At 36.0% G+C, this 14,889-nt stretch overlaps 1 protein-coding gene across 3 annotated transcripts in view; it reads right to left on the bottom strand.

Moving 5' to 3' along the window:
- Nucleotides 1-4,436: 4,436 nt before the first annotated feature.
- LOC125671863 (inner centromere protein-like) overlaps nucleotides 4,437-14,889 on the bottom strand; it is a 31,720-nt gene continuing 21,267 nt past the window's right edge. For all 3 annotated transcript variants that reach the window (XM_048907852.2, XM_056162623.1, XM_048907851.2), the window contains 4 exons: nucleotides 10,359-10,509; nucleotides 9,872-10,167; nucleotides 9,456-9,628; nucleotides 4,437-5,850 (listed from right to left, as the gene is read on the bottom strand). In XM_048907852.2, the coding sequence (XP_048763809.2) occupies nucleotides 5,694-5,850; nucleotides 9,456-9,628; nucleotides 9,872-10,167; nucleotides 10,359-10,509 (777 nt within the window). In that variant the 3' untranslated portion in view covers nucleotides 4,437-5,693. The remainder of the gene's footprint in view (nucleotides 5,851-9,455; nucleotides 9,629-9,871; nucleotides 10,168-10,358; nucleotides 10,510-14,889) is intronic.

Here is a 14,889-nt window from a genome sequence, read left to right on the forward strand (position 1 = left end):
AACCCAAATTATAGAGTTGTCTTTCTTTGTTTTGTCAATTAAATCAACTTTTATGAAAATTCATATGAATATTTATAATTAAAAAATCATTTAAAAATGATAACTTTTAAAAATTGACGAGACTTTAGGCAGCAAAATAATACTATCGTTCGCAGTTCTTTGCAAAAGTAAGTCCATTTAATTAGATATCTAAAACTGTCCTAATTTAGTTTTAAATAAAATTCCTAACTTTAGCCCAAAAATTTCTGATTTTTAGCCCTATTTTTTTTTTTGTCAACAAGTGCTGACAAGCCTGAAGAGTTTTTATTCAGTAGACAAGCAAAACATAAAGAAATAATATTTTTTTGCTGAGTTGTTTCCGTCCCCTTACAAAGATTGATTGATTGTATCTTGTTTAACGTCCCTCTCGAGAATTTTTTACTCATATGGAGACGTCACCAAGACTGGTGAAGGGCTTCAAATTTGGTCTATACTCGGCGCTTACGGCCATTGAACAGTGAGGGTTCTTTAGCACACCCATACTGTGACACAGGACATCCGTTTTTAAGGTCATCTCCGAGGACCCGTGACATTCACACATGATGCTGAGCGTTTAACGATGGAACTGTCACTACCTATTTTATCAACTTAGGTCGGTCGCGGCCTAAACTGGTTCCCTGTTGATTTTGCTTCTCTACGTAGCACCAATCAGCGGGGAACCAGTTTAGTCGAGGCCGGGATTCGAACCACGGACTTCCGCATGCGGGGCGAACGCTTTAACCTCTACGTCACCACGACGGTTCCCTTACAAAGAGAGTTGATGGTCATTGTTAGAACAGAGTAAATAGAATTAATGGTTTGCGGTCGATTTTTAACGCTTACATCAATAAGTACCTTGTTTGCATATATACATGTCACAGTGAAAACCAATACTATACATTGATATACTTCAATATTTAGTTTATCATTTTAAAAATATTTGCATTTCATTAAGATTTTTGCATGAAAAGCATGTTGTGATTTATTTGAGATAGATTACAAAGCCACACTACAGATAACGACCTGCATTGTCAATCTGACCAATTACATTGAAGAAAATAGCCATGTAGTGGTTTATGGAGCGCCAAATTAACATAAACTCAAATAATTGAAGATATCTTCAATTATTTGAAGATATCATCAATTCAATTATTGCTCTCTTTAATTAAATTAATGCGCGCATTAAATCAATTATTGCTCTCATCAAATGAATTAATGCGCGCTTCAATTCAATTATTGCTCTCATCAATTGAATTAATGCTCTCATCAATTGAATTAATGAGAGCAATAATTGATTTAATGCGCGCATTAATTCAATTATTGCTCTCTTCAATTCAATTGATGAGAGCATCAATTGAATTAATGAGAGCAATAATAGATTTGATGCGCGCATTAATTCAATTATTGCTCTCTTCAATTCAATTGATGAGAGCATTAATTTCGTAGAAATATTGCTCGCAATAATTGATTTAGAGCTCGGTATAAATAATTTGATGCTCTCTTTAATTCAATTGAAGATATCTTTAATTATTTACAATGCTTTTGTATAAGGAATTAATGCGCGCATCAATTCTTTTAAAGAGAGCAACAATTCAATTAAAGAGATCATTAATTCAATTGTGGATATGTTGAATTGAAGATATCTTTAATTATTTAGTTGCTCTCTCTAAAAGAATTATTGCTCTCATCAAATGAATTAAAGATATCATTAATTCAATTGAAGAGAGCAATAATTGAATTAATGCGCGCATTAAATCCATTATTGCTCTCATCAAATGAATAATGCGCGCATCAATTCAATTATTGCTCTCATCAATTGATTTAATGCGCGCATTATATCCATTATTGCTCTCTTCAATTGAATTGTAGCGCGCATCAATTCAATTGTTGATATCATTAATTCATTTGAAGAGATCATTAATTCAATTAAAGCGCGCATCAATTCAGCAGAAGAATTAATGCTATCATCAATTCATTTAATGCGCGCAATAATTCAGAATTGAAGATATCATTAATTATTTGAAGAGATCTTTAATTAAATTGTTGCGCGCATCAAATGAATTGATGATATCTTCAAATAATTGAAGATATCTTCAATTATTTGAGTTTATGTTAATTTGGCGCTCCATAGTGGTTTCATGTTTGTTTCAACTTGTTTATAATTGACGAGCTGTTTTTTTTTTTTAGCAAATGGAATTTTACAAGTACACTTTTAGAATATAACTTTTAGATTTTATGTAGAAATACTAAAACGTTTACATTTTGACATCTAATTAAATATGCTGATAATGCACCACAGTCAGCATACATGATTAAATAAAGCACATTATTCAGTTTGTAAACTATTGTGTATTGTCGGTGCAGATGAAGGCATGTTATTTCAAAGATGAAAATCTCTCGTGTGGAAAACGGAAAAAGATGGTAGAAATCCGACAGAATCAATTAATATAGGCTGTCACTTCTGTACACTCTAGTTTCAACTTTCAGAACAATAAGAGAAATAAATAGCATGGCACAGAAGCATACCTCCCTTTCCAAGTATATTATGAAAGGTGAAGATAACGAACGGTGATCAATCTCATAACTCCTATAGGCAATACGAAATAGATAGTCGGGCAATCACGGACCCCTTGACACACCAGAGGTGGACATTATTTTATAGGTATATGTCCGAGATTAAATTAATTTCAATAAGGAAACATTGTTTACAATAAGTTTACTGTAATTAGTTGAACCCCGTCGTGAATGTCAAGAGACAAAACATTTGTGACCGTCACAAACATTGAAAGGAGATATGAGACTTTGTTGAATTTGTACATGCTACACTATGGGGGATTTTGTGGACGCAACTCTTCAGAAACCACTCAACGGATTTTGTTCAAATTTTGTAGGATTGTAAGTAACAATATGTAGTTAATCATATTGCGCCACCATTTTGATTCGACAAATTTTTACAGGAGTTATGGGACTTTCTTGAATTTTGCATTCTACACTTTAGGAACACGTTGTAGACGCAACTCCTCAACGGATTTTGTTAAAATTTTGTAGGATTGTTAGTCACCATATGTAGTTGATAAAATTGCGCCGCCATTTTAATTTGATAAATTTCACAGAAGTTATGGGACTTTGTTGAATTTGTACATGCGACACTATAGGAACACTTTGTGGACGCAATTCCACAGAAACTGCGATACAAATTTTGCAGGGTTGTTAGTCACAATATGTAGTTGATCATATTCCACCGTAATCTCGGCTGAATATTTGGACTGACGCCTTCATCGAATCTCGGAGCAGTTCTTCATAATTCATGTCTGGAAATTTACTTTTAGCTTCGGCCGGTTCTAGCAATAAATGTGCACTTAGGTGACACTGCTGTTCGCTTCAAATAAGTGAATTGACTGTTCAACTAACTCTCTATCACTATTAATTTTGCATTGTATGAAAATCCCAAAATGAAAATAGTCACAAAATTTTCCGTTCAAATGATAACTTCCATGACACAATATTTTATCTCCTGAAACTGAAGAGTTCCTATGATCTGTATTATCTAGTGACTGATGTATTGTATCTCCACATACCGTCTTGTCTTTCGCTAATTTAAAAAACAAACTATTGGAAATCTTCAATTTCGGGAGATAAATTCTGCGCCATGGAAGTCATCATTTGAATGGAAAACTTAGTGATAGATTGTTTTATGGAATTTACATACTTAGACGGTAAGTAATGCAACATTAATAGTGATAGAGAGTTAGTTGAACAGTCAATGGCGTTAAAACTTTGACCGAAGTCAAAGGAAATATAACCTCTGAAAAATATGTTTCGGTCATAGATGATCATCTGTGCTCTCTTGTCGTGAAGGAATTCTTCGCAAGTCTCTGCACACTACAGGATATTACCACCCAGTGCATCAATCTAGACAGAAACAACGAACAATATATCAACACTTACCTGTCCCAGTCAATAACCTGACATTGATATTATAGAAAACGTATGGAGAGCAATCAAGATTCGTCTGGAACACTATGGCATGTCAAACGTTGTGTAACAGGAAGGGAGAAAATGCAACGGACCAGATCGGGATATGAACCCGGGCCCCTTAAATCTCTAGTCTGGTGCTCTACCAACTGAGCTATCTTGCCACCGGCGATCGAATCCGACTGACCTCTACATTCATCCCTCCTTAATTGTTTTCCGCCCATCCTGTTACATTTGGTGCCGTAGACCAACCCCTGCAAGATTACTACGCACACGACCTTACTTGGGGCCGGTATGGAGACATAAATAGCTATGTAATGCCCCGGATTTAGTAAGCCGGCAAGCGACGAAGTATAATACATACAGAATGCTTGCTATTGATTAAAAAAATGTTCAATATAGGTATATCGTATTATTTAAAGGAAAACATAAGCAAATGTAAATACATGTACATTGGATTTTATTATGAAAATTCAGTCGTCCTACTCATAACAAAAGGCTCTTACAGTAGATCTTAAATTCAAAATTTATAGAGTAGGGGTAGGATACCCCCCCCCCCCTTGAGAAGTCAGCATGAACAAAACTGAAGAACATTATTTGGTCAACCAGATCATGTGTATCACAAAATGAGTATCAGTTTTAAGAGATGACCTATTCTAAGTTCACAGGAAGGTCAAAGTCAATAAAAATTCCGAATTTTCACATTTTTTGTGTGTGCCAAACATTGACTTTGGAGTTATTTGTTAAATGTTGCTTCAAAATATAGAGCACACACTTGCCTACCTTTAAAACTTACCAAATTTTGTGTGAGCTGCAACTTTTCATTTTCTTCTGAAACCCAAAATTTGCTTTTAAAAAATCCCTGTCAATCCTGTGGCTTTGGTTACCTACACGTCCATTCATGATGGTGATTATTTCTTTTTACAGGCATCCTACATGTCCTATCTTGCTCTTAGATAGTGCCATCTGGTTCATTTTAAATATATACACAGGTCCCCACTTTTCTCTTGGGTTCTTAAAGAACTTAGATACACATACAATGAACATATTCTTTTTAAAAATACTTCATGATTTTCATCTCGGCAGCAAACTTCCTTAACAGAGTTTTGTGTTTGCAACAACGAGAGAATAAGAAACAAATAGAAGAACTTATTTTCATAAATATTTCATCTCACTCTTAAAAGTAAATAAATTTTCAGTTCAAAACATTTTTCAATCAATGGATAGTTATGTTAACGATGAATACTCTACAAAATAACAATGATTCATAACCTATGAATTACTCTAAATAACATTTTGTTCGCGATAACATCCTTTACGCGTAATTTCGCGAAACTAGTCTTTTGCAAAAATTAAAGTTTCGCGAAATAAGTGGTACACAGTACATGAAAAGTATGGTAAACTTAAACTCTCTCTCTCTCTCTCTCTCTCTCTCTCTCTCTCTCTCTCTCTCTCTCCACATTACCAAGAATTAAGAACATCTCCATTAATATGTATTTTTCAGACCTCAACAAGTTTTTTCCTCTGTAAATAGATATTCAAATCAATCCTATGTTGTGAATAACTGGACCTTGGTGCATTCTAACACAAATGATGAGGTACTTGTATATATATAATCTCTATGGTCCACGCGCAGAGAGTTCCTGAAAATTCGTTTTGCCCGACTGAACACTTTGCCGGTATATCTTTTTGATTTGATTTTAGAATCTGTCGAGGTCTTCAAAAGCTTCATTCGTGTGTCCCTTGTCGTCTGTCCTTGAGTCGGCACGAGAAGCCGAGTCGCGTTCTTTCTTCTTTTTCATTTCATCCAAGCGTTCTTGTAACTTTTTGTTCTGCATTTCTTTCTTGGCTGCTAGTCTGAAAGTAACAATTTAAATCAGTGCACGCCATAACCATCAAAAGGACTAAGTGCGACAACAGCCATTTCTGGCTCTAAAATAGAAAACATTCTTTTATTTTTCTGAAATTCGCAAACTTTCGAGTTGAAATAGTCAAGAACGCAAATTATCTCCCCTGAAGTGTGAAATGTCTTGCAACAAAGATTACACTGTCCTTGAAAAATGTCACTATTTATGGCAGTTATGAAGGGAAATAGTGTAGAAAACTAATGATTTTAGCCAGTCGAAAGAAAATGTCTTGAAAAAACATTTGCTTAATGAAATTCAAATTAAAGAAAATGGCAGATGTGCCTAGTGACTTCTTAAGTTATTGACTTTGAACATTGCAATGTCATGTATATTAACAGATATACCAGCTACCCACATTGAAAGTAATCCAAATTACAACCTCCTCCCCTTAATGCACTGCATGAACAAGAGCAGGAACATAGACATTATGAATGGTACTTTGTGCATTGAGGAAAAGAGAAAATATTCAAGATCGATGTGACCAATGTCATTGACCATGTGATACAAAAATAATGACCGGCACTGCTATGCTGAAGTACCAGTAGGACAGTGAACATACGCTTGTACATGACAAAGCTATAAAACACTCCTCTTTCATCCACTTTAAATTGTAGGAAAATATTAGATACCAGGACAGAACAATGTGAACATCATTAAATGATAATGAAGTATTGCACAAAATTTCAAAGCTATCCGATAAGCCATACAGGAGAAGTGTTCACAAGCTTTTTTACACCCTTCACCCCTCTTACATGTAGATCCACTATAACTTTAAGGATAACAATTGGATTCTCCTATCCTGACAATATGCACATCTACAAATGGCAATGAAGCATTGTACAAAGTTTTAAGTCTATCGGATAAGCAATATAGAAGGAGAAGCGTTAACAAACTATTTCACATCCTTCACCCCTTTTAGATCCACCACTAATTTAGGAAGATAACTGAATCCTCCTGTCCAGACAATATGTACATCTACAAATGGGAATGAAGCATTGTACAAAGTTTCAACTCTATCCGATAAGCCATACAGGAGAAGGGTTCACAAGATTTTGTGAGAGACAGACAGACGGTCAGAAAGTACAAAAACAATATGTCTTCTGGAAGAGGGGAGACATAATGATCAGCAGTGCTGTAGTTAATTATGATTCGATGTAATTCAGTTTGAATGTCTTTCATTTTCTCCTCAATAATGAATCTTTCATTATGTAAATTACAATGTACGCAATACTATCTCAAAAGACCCCATCGGAAATGAGCCATGCCGCTTTCATGGATAAACCTTGGTCTAGACATACACATTAAACATTCACTTTAAATATAAAATTACCAACTTTCGTTTCTATAACTTATGTTTAATAATGTTTTAAACGTATATCTGATATCTTTGTATATATGACTATTCCTGAATAAAGATAATAATAAAAATGACATGTTCGTAACGTAATCCATTGTCAAATGACTCATTCCATGATTAGAAACCTATCACATCTTCAATATTTAACAAGGGGTTTGAATAAACGCTTCGGGTATTCATATCATCAATGTAGCCTTGACCCGTCTTTAGACGAGATGTATTATGGTACAGCAATGTATGTTCGTCCGTCTGTTAGGGTTTTCTGTTTTCATTTCTCTCACACATATCAAGCTGAAATGTCCCATGTATAGCTTCTTTGTGGGTCACTCTAGATCATGTTGCGGTCCATTTCGATCTCTGTTGTAGGAGTTTGCCACAAAGGCACTTGTTTCATACATGGGTTCCCCCTCCTTAATAATACCTGGTATTATTAAGGAGGGGAACCCATGTATGGAACAAGTGCCTGTGGTTTACCTCTTCATTTGAAAAACAATATTATATGGAGGGTACATAATTTGTACGGCTAACTTCTCCCACAGTTTTAAGTGGGAGCCTTATTTTACAGAGTATTTGTATGGGTATTGAGATGAGCATGTGCAAGGATTTGATTTTCTTCAATTTTTAAAGAAAATTACAGGTTGTTGACCTTAGTAAGTTTTGAGAAAACATTACATAGAGAGTATATTATTTGTCTGCCTCCCACAGTTTTCAAGTCAGGACCTTCTTATTATACTGAATATTTGTATGGGTATTGAAGATGTGCATGTGGCAAGGATTTTGATATTCTTAAATGTTTGAGAAAATTACACGTTGTTGAACTTAGTCCGTTTTGAGGAAATATAAAGTGAGTGCATGGTTTGTCCAGGGCCTTTGTAAACAAGTTGAAGATGTGCATATTGCAAGGATTTTGATTCTCAACATATAAACGTTCATATACATGTACATGTAATATTGAGCTGATGTAAAAACTCTGGCAAAGGTACAATTCATTGTTACATTAAAAATTCAAATTCGGCGAGATTCAGTACGTCACAGCTTAAGGAAAACTGACACTACAATAAAGTTCTACAACTCTTGACATTTTTTGCCATGTTCACAATTAAAAACAACCCTATATAACGTTCTGTATTGTTTACGGTACTCGGGAGGAGGGATGTTATTTCTTGCTGCATATTCATTACACCAACACACTTTTACGAAATACCGAAAAACTGAAGAGGAGAAACCCATGCATGGGGAACCAACAACCCATTCATCGTTAGTTATTTGACTAAATTTTCGTTAATATTGACTTTTTGATGGGTAATCCATATCTAGGGAGATTTTAATTTGAGAGGGTAATATACGATCATTGCCTTTTAGCAGACATACCTCATAATTTATAAGGTCTGAATAGGATTATATCCCGAGGGCGCTTATTTTCCTTCTAATCTGAATTTTATATCCATAATGATTGTACTTAACCATTCCCGATAAAGGTTACTACAACGATAATGATCCAGTAGTGACTACAAAGACAATTACATTGTTGACAAAGCATATCTCAATCCGATGCTCGATCCTTTACCGGACCTGACATCAATTAAATCTTATTTTCCCCCCATTCCGAACACTTAGTTTACCGTATGATGAATAGTTCATGATGAAGTCTGCATTCTATGCGTTAACCCTAATAAACAGCGAATTATTGTCCCTGGGATGATCCGTGAACTTGGAATGAAAAGGATTTGATTTTGCCACGGAAAATTTTTATTCGAAGTAAAAAATCGGCACAGTAAATATGTATCATTTATCAAATCAATCATAAAGGAGTAAGAACACTTTCTGCAATTCGTTGTTCAGATAGTGAAGTTAAAGGTTACGTTGATGTCATTTTCAAAGAGAAAAGTTACATCCTGGTTCGCGTTGAAAAACCTACATCCTGTTTTGTAGTATACTAAGACTGACAGTTTTGTTGGTCGTGTCTTTATCCAAGTGCAGCACTCTTGTGAACAAATGGATATACAGTTTGGCAAATTTGATCGATTCTATGGTACAAGCAGGTTCCCTAATACATTCTAGTTGATTTTCAGCATATACTCTTGTTGTTTTTAATACATTTGGGGCTACATACATGTATATCGTACTACAAGACAAGCGAGAGTTTTGTGTCGAAAACCCACTAAACTTGAGAGATAACCATTACATATTGTACTCACTGTTTGTCCACCAGTAACGCCTTCTCCAGCAGTTCCAATGCCTTTTCTTCTGTCGTCTTCTTCTTCACTGCTCTCTCCTGTCTTCTCTTCTCCAACATCTCGGCATGGCGATGTCTCTGATACTCCATCTGATTGTCGGCTGCTGTCATGTTCTTCATTATCAAATCGGTCTCCTGCGAGATACAGATATCATTTTGGAAAAAAACTTCCACATGTAGTGCTTTTTTATGTTATTGAGCCGAGAGACTCGTAAAATTAACCAAGGATTGCATGTTCAAAGCCATATATAAAACGGAATGGTTCTTTATCAAAGTAATGCCAATCGCTTTTTTTGAGAGCAAACCCACATTAAAGACTATTCATGGTTGTTTCGTTTCTTATAATTATAAAATGTTGTTGCACGGGCATCTCATTACCTCTTCGATGGTTTTTTGGGACATAACAGGAGTGGGCAAACTTCTGGAACTGATGACGCTAATTGGACGTTCATTGCTGGGTGAATGACGGCTTGGGTTACTGTGCACGCTGAGGGAACTTCCGCTTCTGTCCTTCTTTTTCCGGATATACTCCACTACTGCTGCTCGACTCCGTGCTTCATCTCGTTCGTTAACGATTGAGATTCTAGATGAGGCTCTGGAGCCTTGGCCCTTCCGTCCTTTCTTTTCCAAGTACCTGTCTACCGCATCTTTCTCGTACTCAACTCGTCGTTGTTCTGAAGAGTGTAATTGTTTTCATTACTATAAGAAATCAATACGTTTCACATGGAAACATCACATCAGCAATCGCTTATACACTTCGACTTCAACTGGGCAATTTACCAATTAAATGTTAATCATCGTGATGTCAGCGATGGTAATGTCAATAGATAAACGTTGTGAAGCAGGAATAGACCAATTCGTGTACCTAACATTCGTGATTCCGCTCTTAACTGTTCGGTTTCGTCTTCGAAGTCCAGCATGGTTCCTCGAAGTTCCATCCGACTCTCTTCAATGGCGTCTATCATGTCCTCTGTTTCTTGTTCGAACAAGTCTAGTAAAGATTCTATGAAGGCTTTCTGTAATTAAAACATAGCATCTTATAAGTTCACGTGGATGACTCGATTATACGATTGAAAACAAAAACTATCATTCCGGTACATCCATTTTGATTAAAATTCTTTAAATAATCATTTTGTTGATCCAGCCCAGCAGGCAAGTGGCTTCTGTACATCTCTGGACCAACTCAGACTTTGACGTCGAAATGATATTGTAAAGTAGTTGAATATGAAGGTTTCTTATTAAGAATTATCTCTTATTTATCAATTAAAAAATAATCAAGCATATCATTCGTTGGTTTGTTATAGGATAGTGACCACACTTCGCGTACAGACATAAATATGTGAGTTTGATAAGTTTTATGTCCGAATATCAAAAACTATTCTCTCACGTCACCAGCTGTAGGTGAAATGCGTCAATTTTTGGTCGATGCATTGCGCTCTAGCCCATAGCAGTGAGAGTTCTTTATCGCACCAATGTCCACAGTGACACGGGATTTCCGGGTTTTTTTTTATGCCATACCCGAAAGACCAATAACATTCCTTTCTGATACCGGGCGCTTAGTGACCCATGTTAACTGTCTTAGATTTGGCTCGGAGACCTCCCTGTTGCAAAGCAAGTGTCCTAGCCAGTCAGTTACCATGACATCAGCAAACACTTAAGCTATATGGAAATGGGCCGGAATACAAACGCCTAACCCTGACGTTAAATAACTGTATCCCATTTACATTCTCAATGACCGTGTAGCGTGTGACAGCGTGACGAGAATTCCATCGTCATCGAAAGCAAGTTTCTATGACTTGCTTAGATGGTCTAGCAGTCTAGCGCGCTGGTTACATGCTGCTAGGAGATGGTCTAGCAGTCTAGCGCGCTGGTTACATGCTGCTAGGAGATGGTCTAGCAGTCTAGCGCGCTGGTTACATGCTGCTAGGGGATTTGGTTCCGCAGGTCGTGAGTTCAATCCGGGTGGGGGCTGAAGTGGGTATCCAAATAAAATAAAGTGAAATTCACTTTAAAAACAGAAATAAGAGGTAAAAATCAAGCAAAATTTACATTGTAACATAATTTTCCTTTAAAAACTGTGAAATGTGTTATAAAAGAACATACACTGGCATTACAATGTGACATTAAACTTTATAACGAAGTTAAAGTAACGATATCAATCTGACCAATTACGTCAAAGAAACCTGTCAACAGCTGTTCCATCTAACTGTTGACTGACAATCACGGATACTTTTGATTTTAACATAATTCACTGTACTTATTACTCACAAAAGGTTTCAACACAAGTTCTGAAAACTTACTAGGTTCTTTATTATACTTTTGAGTAATGGGGTATTACAAAGACACTTTCAACGTATCATATTTAGATCAAATGTAAGAATATGCGTTATACGTTCATTCATTCATAGTTGATTTTTGTAACGTCCGCGTTCTATGGTTGAAATCTGGATGAGGTCAGGATTTCATTTTAACGTCCGCGTTCTGTAGTTGAAATCTGGTTGAAGTGAGGATGCCTTTTAAACGTTCGCGTTCTATAGTTGAAATCTGGTTGAAATCAGGATGTCTTTAACGTCTGCGTTCTATAGTTGAAATCTGGTTGAAGTCAGGATGTCTTTTTAGCGTCTGTGTTTTATCATAAAACGAAGATTTCCGCCAAATAAACGTCTTTTCGACATTATTGACACATACCCGATTCTGGATTACAATATGTAAGTGGAAGTAATCACTACAGTTATTTTCAGAATTAATGGACAAATGATTTATGCTGTACATGCATTTATAAGAAGATAAAAAAAATACTGTAACAATATAAAGCTTTATTTAATTTAAAAATATTTTATTCACGAAGTGAATGGGATTGGGCAGCAGGCACAGCCTAATTTTGCCCTCTCCCTACATCAAGGTCAGAATGGAAGTGGAAACACAAAATAATGCTTTATTGAATACCAATTGTGGAAATGTTTTTTTTTTTTAATGTTTTCTTTTACTTTGGATCACATTGCAAACCTTTTTAATTATTTGTATCTCTTTGTTATATTTTTCACAATAGTTATTTTGTGACTTTGTACATATTTAGACTATGCCTGTTGTCTAATCCATTTATGTTTCATGCATAATAAAATATTGTATGTAAATCGATTCTCGGTCCCTGCTACCTTCCGTCGGTAGGAGGATAAACAGAACGAGATTCTGGTATGCAAAAACTAACTTTGCAACCAGAAATCAACCATTTTTCTGACGTTATGTAGTCGTCAGGTGTCTGCTGGGAAAAAAAACTTAGGATAGTCTCAACATAGGAAATCGTTATCAAGCGTAAGCATTTCGATATCGCATTGTTATTGTTTGCAACTAAAACTCTCTATTCTTCATGTCATAAGGTAACGATTTTATAATGGCTGATGAGAGCTTTGATCTCCACAGATCTTATCGTATGGCTCAATGACTGTGGAAATCAATTGACCAGAATCACTTTTGAATTTACCAACATGAACGTGGAAATCTGTAACGAATTCCTGCACAAAAAGATCATTTTGCGTGATATCCTCGACTAAGGTCGTACACGCTGTTTCTCAATAATATACAATTTTTCGTGACATTTCAGGTACAATTCACTTGTATCTTATCTTTTTTCTACTTAAAAAAAAACCTTGGAATATATTACCATTTACCAGGTCTGTTTTAGAGTTAGCATATTTTGATAGTTCTTGGCAGTGATAAGTAAAAATGTAGTCAACTCTTACCATTACAGAACATTACTAAGTTAATGTAGCAAAGAAGGGGAGAGAAATCTTTGGATCAATCGGAGATCGATTCCGGGATCGTTAAGTGATCTAACGACAGGGCTAACCAGGCCTATATACAATGTAAAGTAACATTACAACAATACAAAATTCAAACCTATTTCGGAAATCATACAAAACCTCTTCTATCAAAGATGTTTTGGAGGAGAGGGGATGACATAAACGTCTTGTGTGAACTTAGTGACGTGCATGTTGATTGTTGTCTTCTCATTTTAAGTAAAAAGGATTCGTTTCTTATGTTTATGCATTTATATTTTGGAGATATGTTCGTGCTGATTGCAACAAACGCTATACACGGACAAAGCTTCCATGTTAAAAGCAAAAAGGGATGAATTGAAATGAATCTAACAAATATTCATTACATATATACGTGTATATCATAAACAATTGTGACCTTTTTGTATTTAATATGTAGGTTTTCACACAAATAAGTTTTATCACGTCATAAGATTTATCCAAGTTTTGTTCTTGTTGTTGTTGTTCGTTTTGTCTTTTTTTGAGGGGGAGGGGGTATCATTTTACATCGTGGAAATAAATACTACGTCTACATTTAAAAATAAAATGTAGGACTCCATCTTGAAATTATTGAGATAGAAATCTGTAAGTGCAGTTTCTGTGTGAAATATAATGTCCAATTTAACATTTAACATATCTAAGAAGACCATTATAAACTCGAGTGCAGGTCGGGAGACATCTAAATACTGCATATTTACAATTAAGCGGATAAAAGAAAAATCTTGGAGGAGTGGAAGCCGCGTGGCCCATTGGCAGCATAGCCAGTCTGACGTTGCTTTGGTATCAGGAGAGTTTCTTCCCTGCGAAATGGTGCGAGTACAATGAAAATTGTAAAATGCCAGAATTTTTCCGTGCCTCGAGTGCGTTTGTTACTATCTACTGGTTTTGTTCATATGGAAAATTAACAAGAACATGAATGAATGATCTTGTAAATCATGGTCAGCCTCCTCTAATGGTCAGCTCCTCTAAAGGTCAGCCGCCTCTAAGCTCGATCTCTTGAGGATCTGAAAGCCAAAGTCGTGAATCTTTCTGGTAACTGCTTCTGTAGTTCTTTAGAAAGCTTGCTGCTGTTTTCACTATCGATGTAATTTGGTGGAACGTCATGGTATATGGGTCCTAGACGTTTACTGCATACCCCATTGTGGGTTGCACTAATGTGTAGTAGCAGCTTTTGCTGGTGTTCTACAGGCTATCAATTCTCTGTTATCAGTGATGTTGTGAACATGGATGTTCCACTTGAAGTCCTGGTTGCTGGTTATGCCTGGATAGTTACCACATGTGCCCTACTATCCAGTGTATGTCCATGAAGGTGGACATTTATAATCGCTGGCTCCTTAATCGTGACACGTATCACTGCATGTGTCACGCTGGTTTGAAGGTCATCAGGTTTTGCTACAGAATGTCGATATCTTGCTGTGATGTTCAGTAGGGTGCTACCCCAGGCGTGGCATTAATAATTGAAAGGAATAATAGTTGATTGAGTATACTTTCCCTTGGGGAACATCTATCGTTGAAGATGTTGCACTTTTGAGTATTGCCTGTTGGGTTCTAAATCTTCAGTGTACCTACGTGTGATGGTGT

Source organism: Ostrea edulis, chromosome 4, assembly GCF_947568905.1.
Source record: "Ostrea edulis chromosome 4, xbOstEdul1.1, whole genome shotgun sequence".
Classification (NCBI taxonomy): domain Eukaryota; kingdom Metazoa; phylum Mollusca; class Bivalvia; order Ostreida; family Ostreidae; genus Ostrea; species Ostrea edulis.